Source organism: Sus scrofa, chromosome 5 (genome assembly GCF_000003025.6).
Source record: "Sus scrofa isolate TJ Tabasco breed Duroc chromosome 5, Sscrofa11.1, whole genome shotgun sequence".
NCBI classification, from domain to species: domain Eukaryota; kingdom Metazoa; phylum Chordata; class Mammalia; order Artiodactyla; family Suidae; genus Sus; species Sus scrofa.
In genome coordinates, this window is record NC_010447.5 from 59,938,537 (window position 1) to 59,956,768 (window position 18,232).

Consider the following 18,232-nt stretch of genomic DNA (forward strand, 5'->3'; position numbering starts at 1 on the left):
TCTGGATCTGGTCCTATATTTATCGAACAGCAGAAAGATGATCTTCTGGAAAATGGAATCTCTAGAACTGTCTGTTAATAAAGAACTGTGACAGATCTTAACAGTCTGTTGAAACACAACTGAGATTTGTTACCCCTGCTTTTTCTACAGCATATTCTAAGCCAGCAACATCCTAATAGAAACATAGTGCAAGCCACGTACATAATCAAAATGTTCCAATAGCCTTGTTTAAAAAGAGAAAAAACAGGTGAAATTAATTTTAATAACATTTTCACCATTTAGAAAATTACCATTTCGACATGCAATCAATACAAAGAATTACTAGCGCTTGACGTTTTTTTGGTAGTAGGTCTTTGAAATCTGCTGTGTATCTAATGGTCCCCCGCAGTCTGTCCTCCTCTGGGCTTTGTGCTGGAGTTGGAACAGGAACAGAAATTACACTGAAAGTATCTGGTTGAGGAGTTCCCATCATGGCTCAGTGGTAACGAACCTGACTAGTATCCATGAGGACTCGGGTTCGATCCCTGGCCTCGCCCAGTGGATTAAGGATCCAGGGTTGCTGTGGCATAGGCCAGCAGCTGTAGCTCCAATTCAGCCCCTAGCCTGGGAACTTCCATATGCTGTGGGTGCACCCTGAAAAAAAAAAAGGCAAAAAGTATTTGGTTGATGCCCAGTTCACATCTGAGTGGGATTTGAACCAGAATCTCTAGTTATAACGTAAAAGGCAAGAGCTCTTGATGTTTTTTCCTCCCTTATCAATTAAAACTTCACATCGACTTTTGCTTCATGCTTTTGCAGGGTATATCTGATGGAATTACCCACTGTAAGTAGTTCCTGAGCCAGGAGGCATCTGTGTAAACCTCTTTAGCCTCTTCACTAAAGCAGTCCTGTTTGTCTTTTTCTATTTTATTATTATTATTATTATTATTATATATTTTTTGGCCGTGCTTGTGGCACGCAGAAGTTCCAGAGGCCAAGGATCAAACCTGCACCACAGCAGTGACCTGAACCACAGCAGTGACAATGTTGGATCCTTAACCCACTGAGCCACCAGGGAACTCTTCTTGCCCCATTTTCAGTAGCACGCTGTCAGCATTCTTTGGGTAGCTCCCTATTTTAGTCTTTTAACAAGCAAAGTTGGATTTCCTGTGCATCTGTGCTGTTCTGCCTGTCACCAGAATGACTGCTACTTTCTCTGTGTTTTCTTATGAGTCAGACAATAGCCTGGACACCATAAAGGCAAGTACTGCTTTCAGCCTTTTCTGTGATCTAGGAAGACAAAAGGTCACATTGTCAAAATGAGCAGTAAAAGCACTTATTCACTGTCCACTGTGTAGAACACCATACAGAGCACAGGTTGGTTAGACCTGACTTGTTCAGGAGGCAGTAATTCACAAGGCAAGGAGACTCAGGGCGGGAGTGAGAGCCGGATTCAATCCCAGGTCCCACCTCACCTGCAGCAGAACTCGAGCCATGTTACTGCATCTGGTGCTTCACATGCAGCTGAGATGATCCCTCCCTCGTAGTGTTCATGTGAGAGTCCAGTGACGTGGCATGATACCAGGTACCCAGTGCAGTTCCTGGTTTAATAGGGTACTCCCATTGTCACCATGCGGCAGAGTGCAAGGTTCCAGGGTGAGTGGGAGATGCCATGGGTGTGGCTGGTGAGGGAGGCTAGATGGAAGAAGTAGGTCAAAATTTCGAAGGCAAAAGGAGTGGCCGGTACAAACTTACTCATTAAATGGACTTCAGAAAGAAAAGTGTGACAAGTCCATTAATCCAGATTTGCGGTACCTACATGCTTTAATGGGATCTCTGTCCTCAGCCTGGGTGAATGTGGGAAATTTGACCAAAGAGAGTTTTATTAAGGCCATATATTAACCTGGATTCCACATATTACTCCCCAGTCTATCAACAGGGCATAGAGACCATATTTAGAAACTAGCCCAAATACAAGGGAAAGTTTAGGAGAAAGAAACTTAAAGGGGAAAAGAATGAATGCCAAATCGTAATACTAAAATTAAGATTTATTTTTTCTTCACAATACCATGTTGTTAATATTTTCTTAGTTGTATATTGAAACTAGAATCTATTTTTAAAATTCTTGGGGGAGGGGCTCTTTTCTACTTCACAGCTGAACCCTTTTTTATACCCAGCCTGCTGCATTCAGTGTAATTTCCCTCCGTAAGGCCAATTAGGAGAAAGGACAGTTTGTATTAGTGCAAAATACACATTACAGGCTTTGGGGGCAAGGTGGGCAGCAACTTTACTGAGAGATAATTCATGTACCATATGATTTACAAGCTATTTTTATTGAGATATAATGGACGTATAACAAACACTATGTTAGTTTCAAGTATACAACATAGTGATTCAGTATGTGTATATATTGCTGAATAGTCACTGCAATAAATCTAGTTAATATTCACCACACAGTTAGAATTTTTTTTCTTGTGATGAGAGATTTTAAGATTTGCTCTCCTAGCCACTTTCAGATATACAGTACAGTAGTAGTATTATCTGTTGTCACCATGCTGTATATTACATTTCTGTAACTTTTTTATAACTGGAAGTTTGCACCTTTTGGCCACCTTTACCCGCCTCCTCCCATTACCTCTGGCAGTCACCAGTCTGTTCTCTGCATCTATGAGTTCAGTTTTTATTTCTTCTGTATTTATCTTTTTCTGTCTGACTTCAGTTAGCCTGATGCTCTCAAGGTTTATCCGTCTTGTCACAAGTGGCAAGATTTCCTTTTTTATTTTTTAGGGTTTTTTTTTTTTTGCTTTTGAGGGCCACACCCATGGCATATGGAGGTTCCCAGGCTAAGGGTCTTACTGGGGCTACAGCTATTGGCCTACACCACAGCCACGGCAACACCAGATCCTTAACCCACTGAGCAAGGCCAGGGATTGAACCTGCAACCTCATGGTTCCCTGTCGGATTCATTTCCACTGCGTCACGACGGGAACGCCAAGATTTCCCTTTAAAAGCTGAATAAAATTCCATTGTATAAATTGTATAAATACCGTGTGCCGCCTTTATCCATTCATCTGTCATTGGACATATAAGTTGTTTCCCTGTCTTGACTTTTGTAAATAGTGCTGCAGGGAACACGGGGGTGGATGTGTCTTTTGGAGTTGGTGTTTTTATTTCCTTTGGATAAATAATCAAAAGTGGAATTGCTGGATCATGTGATAGTTCTATTTTTAGTTTTTTGAGGAACCTCCGTATTGTTTTCCATACTGGCTATACCAGTTTACATTCCCACAAACTGTTTTTTCTTAATTATTTAAATCAAAGTATAGTTAATTGACAATGTTGTATGGGTTTCAAGTGTACATCAGAGTGATTCCGTTGTATATATTCTTTTTCAGATTCTTTTCCATTATAGGTTATTACAAATAGTGTAGTTCCCTGCGCTGTACAGTAGGTTCTTGATGTTCACCTATTTTATGTATAGTAATAGGTATCTGTTCATCCCAAATCCCTAATTTATCCCCCCTTCCACCATCCACTTTGGTAGCCGTAAGTTTGTTGTCTAGGTCTGTGAGTCTCTGTTTTGTAAGTTCATTTGTATCTTTTTTTTTAGATTCCATCTATGTGATATCATACGGTATTTGTCTTTCTCTTGCCGACTGACTTCACTTAGTATGTTAATCTCTTGGTCCATCCATGTTACTGCAAATGGCATTATTTCATTCTTTTTATGGCTGAGTCATATTCATACATATATTTATGTATATATATGTAATTTTCCTTATCATTATCAATGGACGTTTAGGTTGCTTCCATGCTTTAGCTGTTGTCAACAGTGGTGCTGTGAACATAAGGGTGCATGTACCTTTTTGAATTGCAGTTTTGTCTGGAAGCATGCCCCAGAGTGGATTGCTGAATCATACAGTAGTTGTATTTTTATTTTTTTGAGGAACTTCCATACTGTTTTCCATAGTGTGAGGTGGAACTTGAGTGTAGTTTGGATTTGCATTTCTCTAATCATTACTGATGTTGAGCATCTTTTCATGCACCTGTTGTCCGACTGTATGTCATCTTTGGAGAAATATCTACATAGGACCGCAAACTCTTAAAAACAAAGTAAGGGAACTAACATTTAATGAGACTCATGCTCTAGTCGCTTTATCCTTATGATAGCTTTATACAGTAGACCTCATTAGCCCTCATTCACAAGGAAGGAAACCATGGCTGAGGGAGGTTAGGTAACCCACCCAGGTCATTCAGGTAAGGAATAGCCATGTGCTCAGCCACACACACGCTCTCTGTTTTCCGGGCTGGTTCCTGTGTGCTTGTCCTGCACAGGGTTCATCCACAGCTAACAGGACGGAGGTGGCATTTCGAGGACTTGTGCTGGCAGAAGGGTGACATGGTGGAGGAAGTCTATCAAAACCTGCCTCTGGTGGTTTCTGTCTCTCAGTGTGGTAGAAAACAGGGTCATCTCTGAGCAGCGATGAGGGTCTAGGAGAGACAGAGAACTCGGAGAAAAAGGACTGGGTGGAGTGGTGTCTAGGCGAGAGGCCAGGTGAAGCCCAGGGGAAGGAAGTGACGCTGAGGGAGCCTGACAGGGAGGTGGTACCGCACGTTGTTGAGTGCTTTTCTCGAGACGTGTTCAGCTGTCCAGGTGCAGATGCAGCCTCATGGCGAACCAGTTTCTCCAGGGCTGTGATCCTGCCACAAGAATGTGAAGAATCGACAGAGGGACACAGGAATTGAGGGCGGGAGCGAGGGAGCAATTCCAGTTGACCCTCCACATGGCTGGGGCTGATCCTTGTGTAATTCATGCTCGGCCCTCCTTCTCTGCAGAGCCTCTGCATCCATGGATCCAACCAGCCACGGACTCTGTAATACTGTAGTATTTTCTGGTGCAGGACTATGGTGTGTGTGTGTATATATATATATATATTTTTTTTTTTAATAGGCAAGCTGATTGGAGTTCTTAAATCACAACCAAATGCACCAGCCACTTATAGTGTCCATTCTTTAAAGAGCAAGAACTAGTGAAATATCGGCAGAGACTCTTCTAGATTATAACTGTCCTCTAAATATTCTACAGCTGCCTTCCCCTACCTCATTTAGACAGGAAAAAATGGAGCACAACTTGTCCTTCCTGAAGCTCTCGAAAACATTTAGCTTAGGTCATAGAAAAACAACTCTCTTCCCTCATTCGTATTTCATCAGTGTCTGCAATATTTTAATTAATGTGCATCATTATGATAACAAGTACATTGGCCTAAACAGGTCTGAGAACAAACACAGTTGCTTCCTGGTGAGCCAACTCTTCAAATGGGGGAAGCAGCCTGGGGATGGCCAGGTGCCCACTACTGAGGGGCCAGGTGTCCACCTGCCGAGGGCAGCACAGCAGAGGGGTAGGGGTGAGGGGGGCAGATGACTCTTCTGTTACCTTGCTTTCCTGATTATTTTTATGACCCTGCATGTAAGAGGCTGAGAGGGCATCTATGTCAATGTTTCTGACAGGGGACCTGGCATGGAACTGCAAGGGCGAAGAATGGCTTTGCTGCACAGGATAATGATAGCTTTTACTCAGAGATAGATGTCTGTGACTTCCTACTAAATTATAAACAGAAACGTATGTTATTCATTCAGTTCTGTTTCAGTGTGTTGCGTAAAACACACATACTGACTATCACATGTCCCATAATTAAACATCATCATCCTTAAGCTTCCAGAAAGCAGGCATCCTATACTGTTTAATATTTAGCTCAACTCTGTGCCCCGTCAGCTAATACATGTTTTCTAGTGATAAAATAATCACTCGTCTCTGGCCTTCAAATATCCTTCCGACATCTGGGCCTCTGAGTGCTCTGGACTCCTCACCTTAAGCACTTACTCCCAGGAGCCCGGTCTGGTCTCTGCCATTGCCCAGAACCACAGCCCTGCCCTCACCGCCCCCCAAACCCACTCCAGGACCCGCCTCCTTCCCTGCAGCTCCCTCTCTCACACCGCCCCCACTCCTGGAGCCCCTCCAGCCGCCTTTGCTCTGTCCTGCATCCCCATGACATCTGTCCTTCCTTCCTGGCCCAACTTCAATTCTGTGGTCAGGTGTGAAACAGTCAACCCTTGAACAACTGAGGTTTGAACCGTGTGGGCAGCAGCTCCGATTCGACCCCTAGCCTGGGAACTTCCATGTGCTGCAGGTATGGCCCTAAAAGGCAAAAAAAAAAAAAAAAAAAAAAAAAGAAAGAAAAGAAAAGAAATTAGTGAATTAATGTACATTTGTTTTAAGTTAAAATGTTTTATGTATATATGTAAAATTTTTTTAACAATTTCCTTCTTATATTATTTTTTCCACTGTTGTAATAATAACTACCACTTTTCTGAGTTGCTCTGAGGTGCTCCTCAGAGAAGTCCATACCCAGAGTGGAGCTTCTTTACCTTCGCATTTGTTAGTTAGAAAGGAAGAAAAAAGAGGAAATTAAAACTTCATATTCTGTTACTTCATTAGATTAAAAAGTGTCTAGGAGTTCCTGTAGTGGCACAGTGGAAATGAATCTGACTAGTATTTATGAGGACTCGGGGTCAATCCCTGGCCTCACTCAGTGGGTTAAGGGTCTGGCATTGTCATGAGCTGTGGTGTAGGTTGCAGATGCGGTTCAGATCCCGTGTGGCTTTGGCTGTGGTGTAGGCCGGTGGCTGTAGCTCCAATTCGACCCCTAGCCTGGGAACTTCCATATGCCATGGGTATGGCCCTAAAAAGCAAAAAAAAAAAAAAAAAAAAAAAAAAAAAAAGTGTGTATGTAAGCCAGTTACTTTATTGCTCCATCAAATTTGCTTTAATACGAACTTCAATAGAGCAGTTCAGAGGGCAGATTCTGGAGACAAAGATACTTGGCTTTGCATTTTGACTCTGGACCACTTGTTAGCTGTGTCACTTGGAAACATCACATAAACCCTCCTAGCCTCAGTTGTCTCATTTTTAAAAGTACCCATGTCCAAGGGCGGTTGTGAGGATTAAATGAGATAGTCCATTTAAATGCCTAGCACCATAACCAGGTGCATAGTAGGCAGTCAGTAAATGTTAGATGTGGTTTTATTAATGTGTACTTGGTGTCATCAGAGTGTGTTGTTAATAGGCCTATAAGCAAAGGTACCCAACAAATTTTTTACATTCAATTTAGGTGAAGTGGTCATTTCTACAAAATGTAGGCTACTAGGCTATTTGTCAGACATGTCCATTGTTCTAGTATTTCTATGGGGAAATCTCTTTGGACACTCACCACTGGCTTGTAACACATGTTGTTGTTAGATTTGCCTGTTGTCTTTTGATTGCGTGGTGTGTATAACACTGGAAGTGTCTCTTCTCAGAAACTTCTGCATCTTACTATCTTTGAACTGAATGGAAAGAGATGTTGCTACTTCCTTTTACTTTTAATTGAATAAGTCTTTGTAGCACCGTTGATGGAAAGGAGAAGAAAAGATAAAGTTTCTTTCTTAAAGGAGCATTGGTGAGAAAGGCCTGAAAGACTTAACCACCAGTGACGGTGCTATTTTTGTATGAGAGACACTCTGGTGACCAGACAGTGGAAGACAACTGCAGCATAAAAAACAATGTGACCTTTGCTCATAAGAGTTTCAAAGCTGTCAGAGTAAACGCCGCCGAGATCTTCAAGCCTAACAGGAGCCCACGGGACCATCAGAAGAGGAGGGTGCTCATCCGAAGACGCTCACCTAGTTCCAAAAGCTCTTTCTTGACGTTGCCCTCTCATGGTCTGCACACATGATGTGGAGTTGAGAGGGCTGCATGCGTGATCTGGAGTTGCTAGGTCTACATTTGTAAAACAAAATGTATCTACTGTGCCAAGTGTGGTAAACGAAGGGATTAGGGAGTTGGCAGGAGGCTAAAAGAGGAAGAAAATGACCAGCTGTCTTTCAGATAGTTGAAGTTGGAAAAGATTTGTAGGGGAGGTAGCATTCCAAGAAAAGGAGGAAGCGACCAGAGTGGCTTAGATGAGAATGATTTCAGGCTTAGAACATTTCCTGAGAGGCCGCAATGGATGACTAAATGAAAACGGGTTGTATAGGCTTGCCTGGAAAATGGTAGACGGGATGTTAGTTGAACAAACACGTACGGAGTCCAACTATGTACCTGGTGTCGAAAGTGGAAAAACAAGCACGAATCAGCCCGAGATCTCACCGCTTCGCTACTTAATAATAGGAGGAACAAGAATTAACTGCTAGTGATAACACAGTATGCTAGGAGCATGACCAAAGTCCTTTGGAAGGGCAGGGAATGGAATGGTTAATTATGCTGCAGCAGGAGGGGTTCATAGGAAGGTTAACTTAAGGTAGAAAAGTGAAAGAGTCATCAGGAAGAGGAACAGACCCCTTGAGCCCAGAAATGGTGTGAAGAGCATTGAGGGAGGGGGCATGTACCTGGCATGGGGGATTTGGAGGTTGTAGGAGACAGGAGGGAGCAGTGAGACTCGATGAAACTGTGTATGGATGAAGCAGTTAGCACGTGTTTAATGACAAGGAAGATTACTCTAGTTTTTGTTCACCATAAGGTTTGGAGGGGAAAACACTGCAAACTTCAAGAGCTCGCTGCTGGCTTTTTTGTGGCCGTCGTGCGGGCCGACCACTGGGCAGCCTCTGGGAATAGAGAGAAAAGGTGAACAGGAGGGGTGATACCAGAAGGATTTGGCAACATTTGGATGGGGTCGTGAGGAGGAGAAACAGGGTGAAATGATCCCATTTTCTAGGTCTTCTTTCTAGGTGGATATTATTACCAGAAACCAATTTTGGATTATAGAGAGGAAACACGAATTTGGAGCAGAGAAGGGAGATAGAGAATGTGCTGTTTCAGACATGTTGAGTTTGAAGGTCCCGAGGAACATCCAAATTAGGGATATCTAGGAAGCAGCTGCAAAGAGGGGTTGAAAATTGAAGAGAGGTGGATGTGTGTGTATGTGTGTGTGTGTGTGTGTGAAATACAGTCAACTTTCAGAGAGAGTATTTAGAGTGAGAAGATGAACTGTATCTTAGAGAACAGCTGGCATGTTCAGTTTGGGAAGAAAATGTTCTCATTGTGTGTGCACACACTCCCATCCTTCTGAAACTATTCCACAATATTGCAGAGGAAGGAGGACCTCCAAAGTAATTGTGTGAGGCCCCCATCACTTTGATATCAACACCAGACAAAAGTATCACAAAAAAAAAAAGAAAATCATAGACCAGGATCACTGATGAACATAGATGCAAAAATCCTCAACAAAATACTAACTAATCGGAGTTCCCACTGTGGTGCAGTGGGGTTGACAGTGTCTCTGCAGTGGTAAGGATGTGGGTTTGATCCCCGGCCTGGTGCAGTGGGTGGCCACAGCCGTGGCATAGGTTGCAGCTCCAGCTCACGTTGCGTCCTGGAACTCCATAGGATGGCCCAAAAAGAAAAAAAAAAAAAAAAAAAAAAAACACATCGACTCCAACAGTACATTAAAAGGATCCTACACCATGATAAAGTGGGATTTATCCCAGGGAATGCAAGGATTTTTCAATACCTTCAAGTCATTATGAATCAGCACATTAACAAATTGAAGAATAAAAACCATATGAACATCTCAATAGATGCAGAAGAAGTTTTTGATGAAGTTAAACATCTATTTATGATAAAAACTCTTCAGAAAGTGGATGTAGAGGGAACATACCTCAACATAGTAAAGACAGTATATGATAAACCCATAGCTAATATTATACTCAGTGGTGAAAAGATGAAAGCATTTCCTATAAGGAATAAGACAAGGGTGCTCAATCTCATCACTTTCATTCAGCATAGTTTTGGAAGTCCTTGCCACAGCAATCAGAGAAGAAAAAAAAAAAAAAAAAAAAGGAATCCAAATTGGAAAAGAAGTAAACCTGTCACTCTTTGCAGATGACATGGAGAAGATGTTACCAGAAAACTACTGCAGCTCATTAGTGAATTTGGCCAAGTTGCTGTACACAAAATTAACATACAGAAATCTAGCACTAACAATGAGATATCAGAAATAGAAACTAAGGAAACAATCCCATTTACCATTTATCAAAAAAGAATAAAATACCCAGGCATAGACGTGCTTAGGAGGCAAAAGACCTGTACTCTGAAAACTATCAGATGCCAAGGAAAGAAATTGAAGAGGACACAAACAGTGGAAAGATATACCATCTTCTTGGACTGGAAGAGTCAATATTAAATATGGTTAAAATGACCACACTACCCAAGGCAGTCTCCAGATCCAGTGGCATAACATTACCAATTAATTTTACCTATTAAATTACCAGTGGCATTTTTCACAGAACTAGAACAAACTTATTTAAATTTGTATTTTAAATACAAATTTGTTTCAAATTTTTTATTTGAAACACAAATTTGTTTCAAATTTAATTTTTAATTTGAAACACAAAAGACCCTAAGTAGCCAAAACACTTGAACTAACAGTATTGTAAATTAACTATACTTGAATTTAAAAATTTTCTGCTTTACTACCTAAATGTCCACTGACAGATGAATGAGTTTGGAAGATGTGGTACATACATACAATGGAATACTACTCAGCCATAAAAGCACAGGAACTATATCCAGTCTCTTGGGATAGACCATGATGGAAGATAATAGAAGACAGGGAATGTGTATTTGTATGTATAATGAGGTCACTTTGCTGTACAGGAGAAAAGGGCACACATTGTTAATTAACTATACTTCAATAAAACTTAAAAAAATGAAAAAAAGGAGTTCCCGTCGTGACTCAGTGGTTAACGAATCCAGCTAGGAACCATGAGGTTGCAGGTTCAATCCCTGGCCCTGCTCAGTGGGTTAAGGATCCAGTGTTGCCGTGAGCTGTGGTGTAGGTCACAGATGCTGCTCAGATCCTGAGTTGCTGTGGTTCTGGAGAAGGCTGGCAGCTACAGCTCCAATTAGACCCCTAGCTTGGGAACCTCCATATGCCATGGGAGCAGCCCTAGAAAAGGCAAAATACCAAAAAAAAAAAAAGAAAAAAAAAGGATGAAATAATGCCATGGATGCAACTAGAGAGTATCATACTAAGTGAAGTGAGAAAGACAAATACCATATGATATCATTTACATGTGGAATCTAAAATATGGCACAAGTGAACCTATCCACAAAACAAACAGACTCACAGACATAGAGAACAGATTTGTGGTTGCCGGGGGAGAGAGTGGGAAGGACTAGAAGTTTGGGGTTAGTAGATGCAAACTATTACGTTTAGAATGGATAAGCAACGAGATTCTACTGTACAGCACAGGGAACTACATCCGCCTCTTGGGCGACAGCATGATGGAAGATAACATAAGAAAGGGAATGTGTATATATATATGACTGGGTCACTTTGCGTACAGCAGAAATTGGCTCAACACTTGTCAATCAACTAGACTTGAATAAAAAGGTTTTCTGTTTTAAAAAAGTTCTGCTTTAAACTGGTCTTTACATGTCATTGTGCTAGGTTTTTGGATTTCACCCATTGAATGAACTCTGATTACTTCAAGGAAACTAGTTGTTTTAAATCGTCATGTTAAACTTTTCTCTTTGAAAATGTCATGCTGGTATATTATTAATCACTTATTTGTTCTTTCCCTCCCTAGGAGCTGATGCAACAGAACGGGATTGGTTATGTGTTAAATGCCAGCAATACCTGTCCCAAGCCTGACTTCATCCCCGAGTCTCATTTCCTGCGAGTGCCTGTGAATGATAACTTTTGTGAGAAAATTTTGCCGTGGCTAGACAAATCCGTAGATTTCATTGGTAAGTAGCTCAAGTACTGTTACACGTTCTTGGCGTTACGGTCTTATGTATAGGTGTGCCCCTCCCTCTCCTCCCCACCACCCTCCCCCCTTTTTTTTCCATTAGAGAAAAGGAACCTATTTCACAGACTGCGAAGTCTGAAAACAACACGTGGTGCTGCGTATCTCCTTTAGTGGCCAAGGTGACGTGTGTGTGCCATGTTGTCTCCAAGGTGCGAGCCTTGTGACATTCTGGCAAACTTTAATTCTACCAAGGGTAAGCCTGTGAGTACATATGCACAAGTGTTTGAGAATCAGTTAAATTTGGGGGATTAAATTTTTACCCATTTTTTTCAAATCCTGTAAAAGACTTGGAAAACGTGGCATTCCTTAAAACTGCTTCTGCCTTGCTGCTATGCTTTCCCCAGAGAAAAGTCACATCCCTGTGAAAACAAATCCCTTTAAAGTCTTTATGTCACAAGGTTCCTAAGCCTCAGTCCACTTGCCAGTGATTTCCAGCAGTAGTAGATCTAATGAAATTCCCCCCCACACACACACACTCGTGTGGTCATTTCCTTGACATTGGCCGTGACATGATCTGGTCTGGAGCAGACTTGGGTCTGCTCGCTGGGTCCGTCAGCCCTGGAGCCTCCCCGACTCCCAGCCCTGGGTGCTGTTGTGACATTTTGGTATCTCAAGATCAGCTCTGCTGGAAGGAAGTCGATGGCACGTATGTGAAATATATTTTTAGTGGAAGGTGGCAGAATGGAGGAGATGCATGCGTTGTGCTTTGAGCAACATAAGAAGGTGTGACTCTTGATGTGCATGTGAGGAGTTTTCGTTGTTTTTGTCCCTAGTCACCCAGGTTAGAGCACCCTTATCCATAATACTCTGAATTGGTTATCGACAGTTTAAAGAAAAGAACTAGTTCCTTTTTACAGTGAAATTATGTAAATGGAGACCCTCACTATATCCTTTCATCTGGCAGGGGAATTTTCTAGACAGGGCTTTTGAAACTTTGGGTAATTCAGAAACAGTTCTCTTTTTTTTTCAAGATTCTAGGTTGTGAAGATTTTTTCTCTTTAATTAGGACACATTCTATGGAATATCTGAAGATAAATGGCTTAGATAATTCACATTAAAATAACCACAAACAAAACTCCCCAAATTAATCCTTCCCACAACGCTCCTCCTAGGAAATAGTTGGTATATCATTCAGTATTTGCCCCTTTGAAAGGTGACAGTTATGGTTAATGTTCGCATTGCATGTCACATCAATGAGAGATCACTGGCTCTAATTTCAGCTTAAAGTGCAGTTCCAGAACCTGTTTAGAAGAGAACCTGTTAAGTCATGACAATGTCTAAGCTTTAGGAGTGTTGGTAGGAAAGAGAGTATGAATAACTCTGCCCCCAGCTTTCTTTTTTCTTTCATGGGAGGTATTGGCCACTTTGAATTCATACAGAAGGAATTCTCCCATGTTCTGAGTTGGTGAAACACACACCCAAATATATAGCGTAATTTGTTTGTATAGCTGAAGATATTTTTACTTATCAGTTGGTCCCTTGCTCGGCCCTGTTTACTGTCAGGGCCGCACCGTCCCTGCCCCACCCAGACAATTCAGGGCAACACCTGCAGCCACGGGAATTCGGCCTGTGTTCACTCACGGTGCCTGTCCTTTTAAGCCATGGTTAGTCATGGCCGAGAAGAGCGTTTGAAAACATATCCTCAAACCAGGACTTAATAGGTTCACGTTTTTTATTATTCGTATTTCATTTCAGTAAGTTTCTGGATCTGTTGGAAGGACTCAGGTTTTCAGGGAGTTGTTGCCTTTCCTTATAGCTGATGTCGGCAGCAGGCGTCAGCGCATTGGCCTGTTTGTGCTGTGGGTCACTGACGAGGGCCCCGGCCCAGCCGGCTGCTGGCCTGGCCTCCTGCCCCACCTCAGCCACGTCAGCCTCAGGGCTTTTGTAGGCAGTATGGGGAGGTAATTAAGAGGATGTACTTTGGAGCCAAACTGTGTATGAGTCGTGCCTCCCTTGGTTATCAGTTAAGTGATGCTGGGTGAGTTGCCTAAAACTTGTCTCTTCCTCAGTTTCCTGATCTGGAGACTGAAGATAATGTATCTGCCTTCTAGGGATAGTGTCAGGCTTAAAATAGATGATGTATGCAAAATACTCTTGCAAATGCAAATAAATAGTAGCTGTTTTAAAAATTATCCAAGAAGCCTTTTTTTCTTTTTTTTCTTTTTCTTAGAGCTGTACTCTGTCACTTTAGTTATTACTTCCTTTTTTTTTTAGCCTTTGTAATGTCTCTCTCTCTCACTGGCTCCTTCCTACCCATTTTGTTTGTTATCCTCTCTTTAACCAGAATTGGTAAAATATAAAAAAACTGAAAGATACATAAAATGGAAAGAGTAGCTACATCTTTTTTAATCCCTGAATCGTTGCAGTGGCAGCCTGCCTTTTTTGGGGGGTGGGTTTGCAGGCATATGGAAGTCCCCAGACTAGGGGTCACATGCCAGCCACAGCAACACCAGATCCAAGCCATGTCTGTGACTTACACTGCAGCTCACAGCAACGCCAGATAATTAATCCACTGAGTGAGGCCAGGGATCGAACCTGAGTCCTCATGACTTCTTGTCGGGTTCATTGCTGCTGAGCCACAGGAACTGCTTTTTAAATTTCCAGTTTTCACAATCAGTGTCTTTTTTTTTTTTGGCTATGGCTTGGAGAGGCTTGATTTGGGATCTCACTTCCCAGACCAGGGATTGAACCCAGGCCACAGCAGCAAGAACACCAAATCCTAACCACTAGACCACCAGGGAACTCTGACAATCATTGCCTTCCTGTTGTCCCCTGTTTAGGAACCTGCAGAGGCTCCTTAATTGCCTCGAGTCCTTAGCCTGACATTCTCAAACTCTCCAGCACCTGCTCAGCATCTCTGAACCCTCCTTCCTGGTCACTTCCTGCCCAGCGCCCACCAGCCACGGCCAACTGCTTTCTGAGCAGTTGTGCAGCCCCACTGCGGGGCTTTCTCAAATGTTTCCCCTCTTCTCTCCACCAGCCTACAGGTATATTACTTCCTCTGCCTTCAGAGACTCAGCTTAGCACTTGCTTCTGCCAAGAAATGTGTTCTAACGAACGCCACTTCAGTATAATCCCTTTTTAATTCGGTTTTTGAAATACATCATGAAGACAGTTGTAATTGTAAAAACAGTCTAAGTATCAGACAGAAAATATGAAAAACAGAGAAAACCTCAACATCCTAACACATCTGTTATCATCATTGCTCTATTTCCTTCCAGGCTTTTTCAGATTTTTTTTTTTATAAAGACTACCTTTAAAAAATATGTATGGGTCAGCCAGCCTGCATTTACTGAGTTCAGACTGTGTGCCCAGGGTTAAACCCTTGGGAGGAATGTTAGAAGCAAGATCCTTCTAGGTCCCGAGAGTCTAGTTCTGAGATAATTATTAAAAATAATGAGAGAATACTGTCAACATTGAAAAATATTTAAACCCAGCCTACTTCCAATAGGAATTTGAAGTAGGCATTCCCGTCGTGGCTCAGCAGAAATGAATCTGACTAGTATCCATGAGGACGCAGGTTCCGATCCCTGGCCTCAGTCAGTGGGTTAAGTGTCTATAGCATTGCCCTGAACTATGGTGTAGGTCAGAGACTCGGCTCGGATCTGGCGTTGCTGTGGCTGTGGTGTAGGCCAGCGGCTGTGGCCTTGATTCAACCCCTAGACTGGGAACCTCCATGTGCCGCAGGTGCATCCCCTAAAAAGACAAAAAAAAAAAAAAAAGAATTTGAAGCAGCTGACCCTAAGAGGTTGGACTCAAAAGGTAACACACATCCACACCCATACCCGTTAAAACGGGATAAAAGGGCAGGAACCACGTAATGTGGGGCTTGGAAAGGTACCGTAAAATCTGAATTACAGTTATCAATTGGGATTGATGAAAACCTCAGCTTTGAGCTTGTTCACAGCCAAGGCTGAAGTGCTAAGTGCAGATAGGTGAGAGGAAGAGGAGAGGTATGTGGGCCCAGGAAGGCATGGACTTGATCTACATATGTTTATGTGCTGTCGTGTTGTGTAGTGTGTCCTTCTTTCTTTGTTTCAGTGTTGTTTGGTATTCGTTTGCTATTGTTTTATTGTGTTTGATTTCCCTGTCCAAAGGGAGGCTGCTTGATTGTTCACATAGTGCCTCAAAGCCCTGTGGTCTTCTGTACAAAACAAACAGTAAGCCATACACGTTAGAAATTTGTAATAAGTGTGACTGAGGTGGTGACATCAGCGTCACCTTGTATTATTCAGCTGCCAGAACAGACTCCCGGGATATCTCTTCATTGCAAACCTTTTAACATAAGGCTGAGTAGGGTAGACTTTTGGTAGCTGTCCACAAAAACAAGACAAGAAGGGAAGCATGTAGCTCATGGAAGCAGGGCCGGTGAGCACACCTGTGACTCTTCAGAATTGAGGCCGTCAGAGTACTGACGTTTCACATCCAGAAAGTTCTCCCGAAGAAAAATAGGCAAACGATAGACAGGTAGGTTTGTGAGTTGGCATTTTAAAGGTAGCTCGACTTGGCTTTTGCTGTGTCGTAAGGTAGTGTCACTGTGTTTAGGTCTCTCTCCCTCCCCGCCCCCACGCTTTTTACATAGTGATGTGTGTCACATGTTTAAATGAAAGAAATTTAATATCTCATATATGTCAAATCATTTTTATGCACCTAAAATACAAAGTTATATGTCAATGATATCTCAAAACTGGAAAAAAAATTAATATCTCTTACGTAATGAGAAAGACAACATGGGAGGAGTTCCTGTTGTGGCTCAATGGGTTAAGGACCCAACTAGTATCCATGAGGATGCGGGTTCAATCCCTGGCCTTGCTCACTGGGTTAAGGATCCGACCTTGCCATGAGCTGTGGTGTAGATCACAGAGGTGGCTGGGATCCCTATTGCTGTGGCTGTGGTGTAGACTGGCAGCTGCAGCTCCAATTTGACCCCTAGCCTGGGAACTTTCATATGCCACATTGTGGCCCTAAAAAGAGAAAAAAGAAAAAAAAAGACATCTGGGTAAACAAAATATTAGCTGAGTCTTAGGATTTGGGATGTTACTTTCTTTACAATATTTTGTATTTCTAAGGTTTTCTACATTAAACAAGTAGAATCATGTTATCACAATGTACAGTTTATACTCAGGGAGTTATTAAAGTAATAATACATAATGGAAGAACATATGCAGTGGAAGTACTGAACAAGAGGCAACCTGAGTTAGGGACAAATGGCTTCTTATTCCTACATTTGGACTTTGATAGTTCTCTGTGGAAATGGTGGGAAACTCATCTCCCCCTCCCTCCTTAAACGAGTATTGAAAGGAACACCACGTACAGAGTCGGGCTTTGAGTTGCCCGCTGAAAGACACTGTGTGAGTAAATGGAAACAAGATTTCACTGCTGAGAAAAGTTGTGCTTAGCCATCCTTTCTGAATTGGACTCACACAGAGAAAGCAAAAGCCTCCAACGGGTGCGTGCTGGTGCACTGCTTGGCAGGGATCTCTCGCTCCGCCACCATCGCCATCGCCTACATCATGAAGAGGATGGACATGTCCTTGGATGAAGCTTACAGGTGAGGACAGGCACGCGTCCTGCGCGACCAGCTTCTCATTGGACCTGAGACACCAGGAGACGTGAGGCTGGGTCACCACGTGAAAGCAGACTGTGATGATTTTAGTTACAGGCTTTACAGGTACTGGGGATTTTTTAAAAGGTGTTTCCAAGATTGGAGAAACATGCATTTTTGTAACTTAGCACTAATTGTCCCTCCACATGTATCACATTCATCCTCAGCTGCTTTTTAAGTTTAGGAACAAATCTGGAGCTCTCCATCCTGTTAGGTGAGTTTATATCTTTCCCTAGTTGGGGAAATACCATTTGTTCTGCTTTTACCTATGAGAAAAAAATGCTGCAGAATACTCATGATAGAATTCCTACTGTGCTTTAAACCTTGAGTCTCTTTTACTGTGAGGAAAAAGCCCAAATCGTCGTCGAACTCCATTTGTGAAGGAGAATTTCCTGCATGCCAGGTTTTCACAGCGTCTGTTTCCTGGGGTCGCCCCACTAGAAGGTGGCAGTGACAGCAGCACCAGGCGCTGGGTTTACTCAGGGATTCATTGAATCCGAGCCCTCTGTGTCTCCTTGGATAGGGGTGGTTAGTTCACCTGTGATAAAGCATCAATAATAGAGGCACACGGAGGCTTGTTGTAACAAATGGACTTTTCTCAAGTTGGAAAATTTGGACAAAAGAAACGAGCTACCTGAACAGCTTCTCCCTCGAGGAAGGAGGTCCTCCGTGCCTGCATCACTCCGCCTCCTCCACCCCGGCTCCCATCCCCAAGGTCCTCCTGCCCTGTAGACCAGCACAAAGGCACCCGTTTAATCCTGTTACAAGGTCTTATCACGAGGGCCCCGTATTTACATTCGT

At 42.6% G+C, this 18,232-nt stretch overlaps 1 protein-coding gene across 4 annotated transcripts in view; it reads left to right on the forward strand.

The window, feature by feature from the left end:
* DUSP16 (dual specificity phosphatase 16) overlaps nucleotides 1–18,232 on the forward strand; it is a 91,938-nt gene that overhangs the window by 68,635 nt on the left and 5,071 nt on the right. For all 4 annotated transcript variants that reach the window (XM_021092338.1, XM_021092340.1, XM_021092339.1 and 1 more), the window contains 2 exons: nucleotides 11,605–11,764; nucleotides 17,254–17,377. In XM_021092338.1, coding sequence (XP_020947997.1) covers nucleotides 11,605–11,764; nucleotides 17,254–17,377 — 284 coding nt within the window. The remainder of the gene's footprint in view (nucleotides 1–11,604; nucleotides 11,765–17,253; nucleotides 17,378–18,232) is intronic.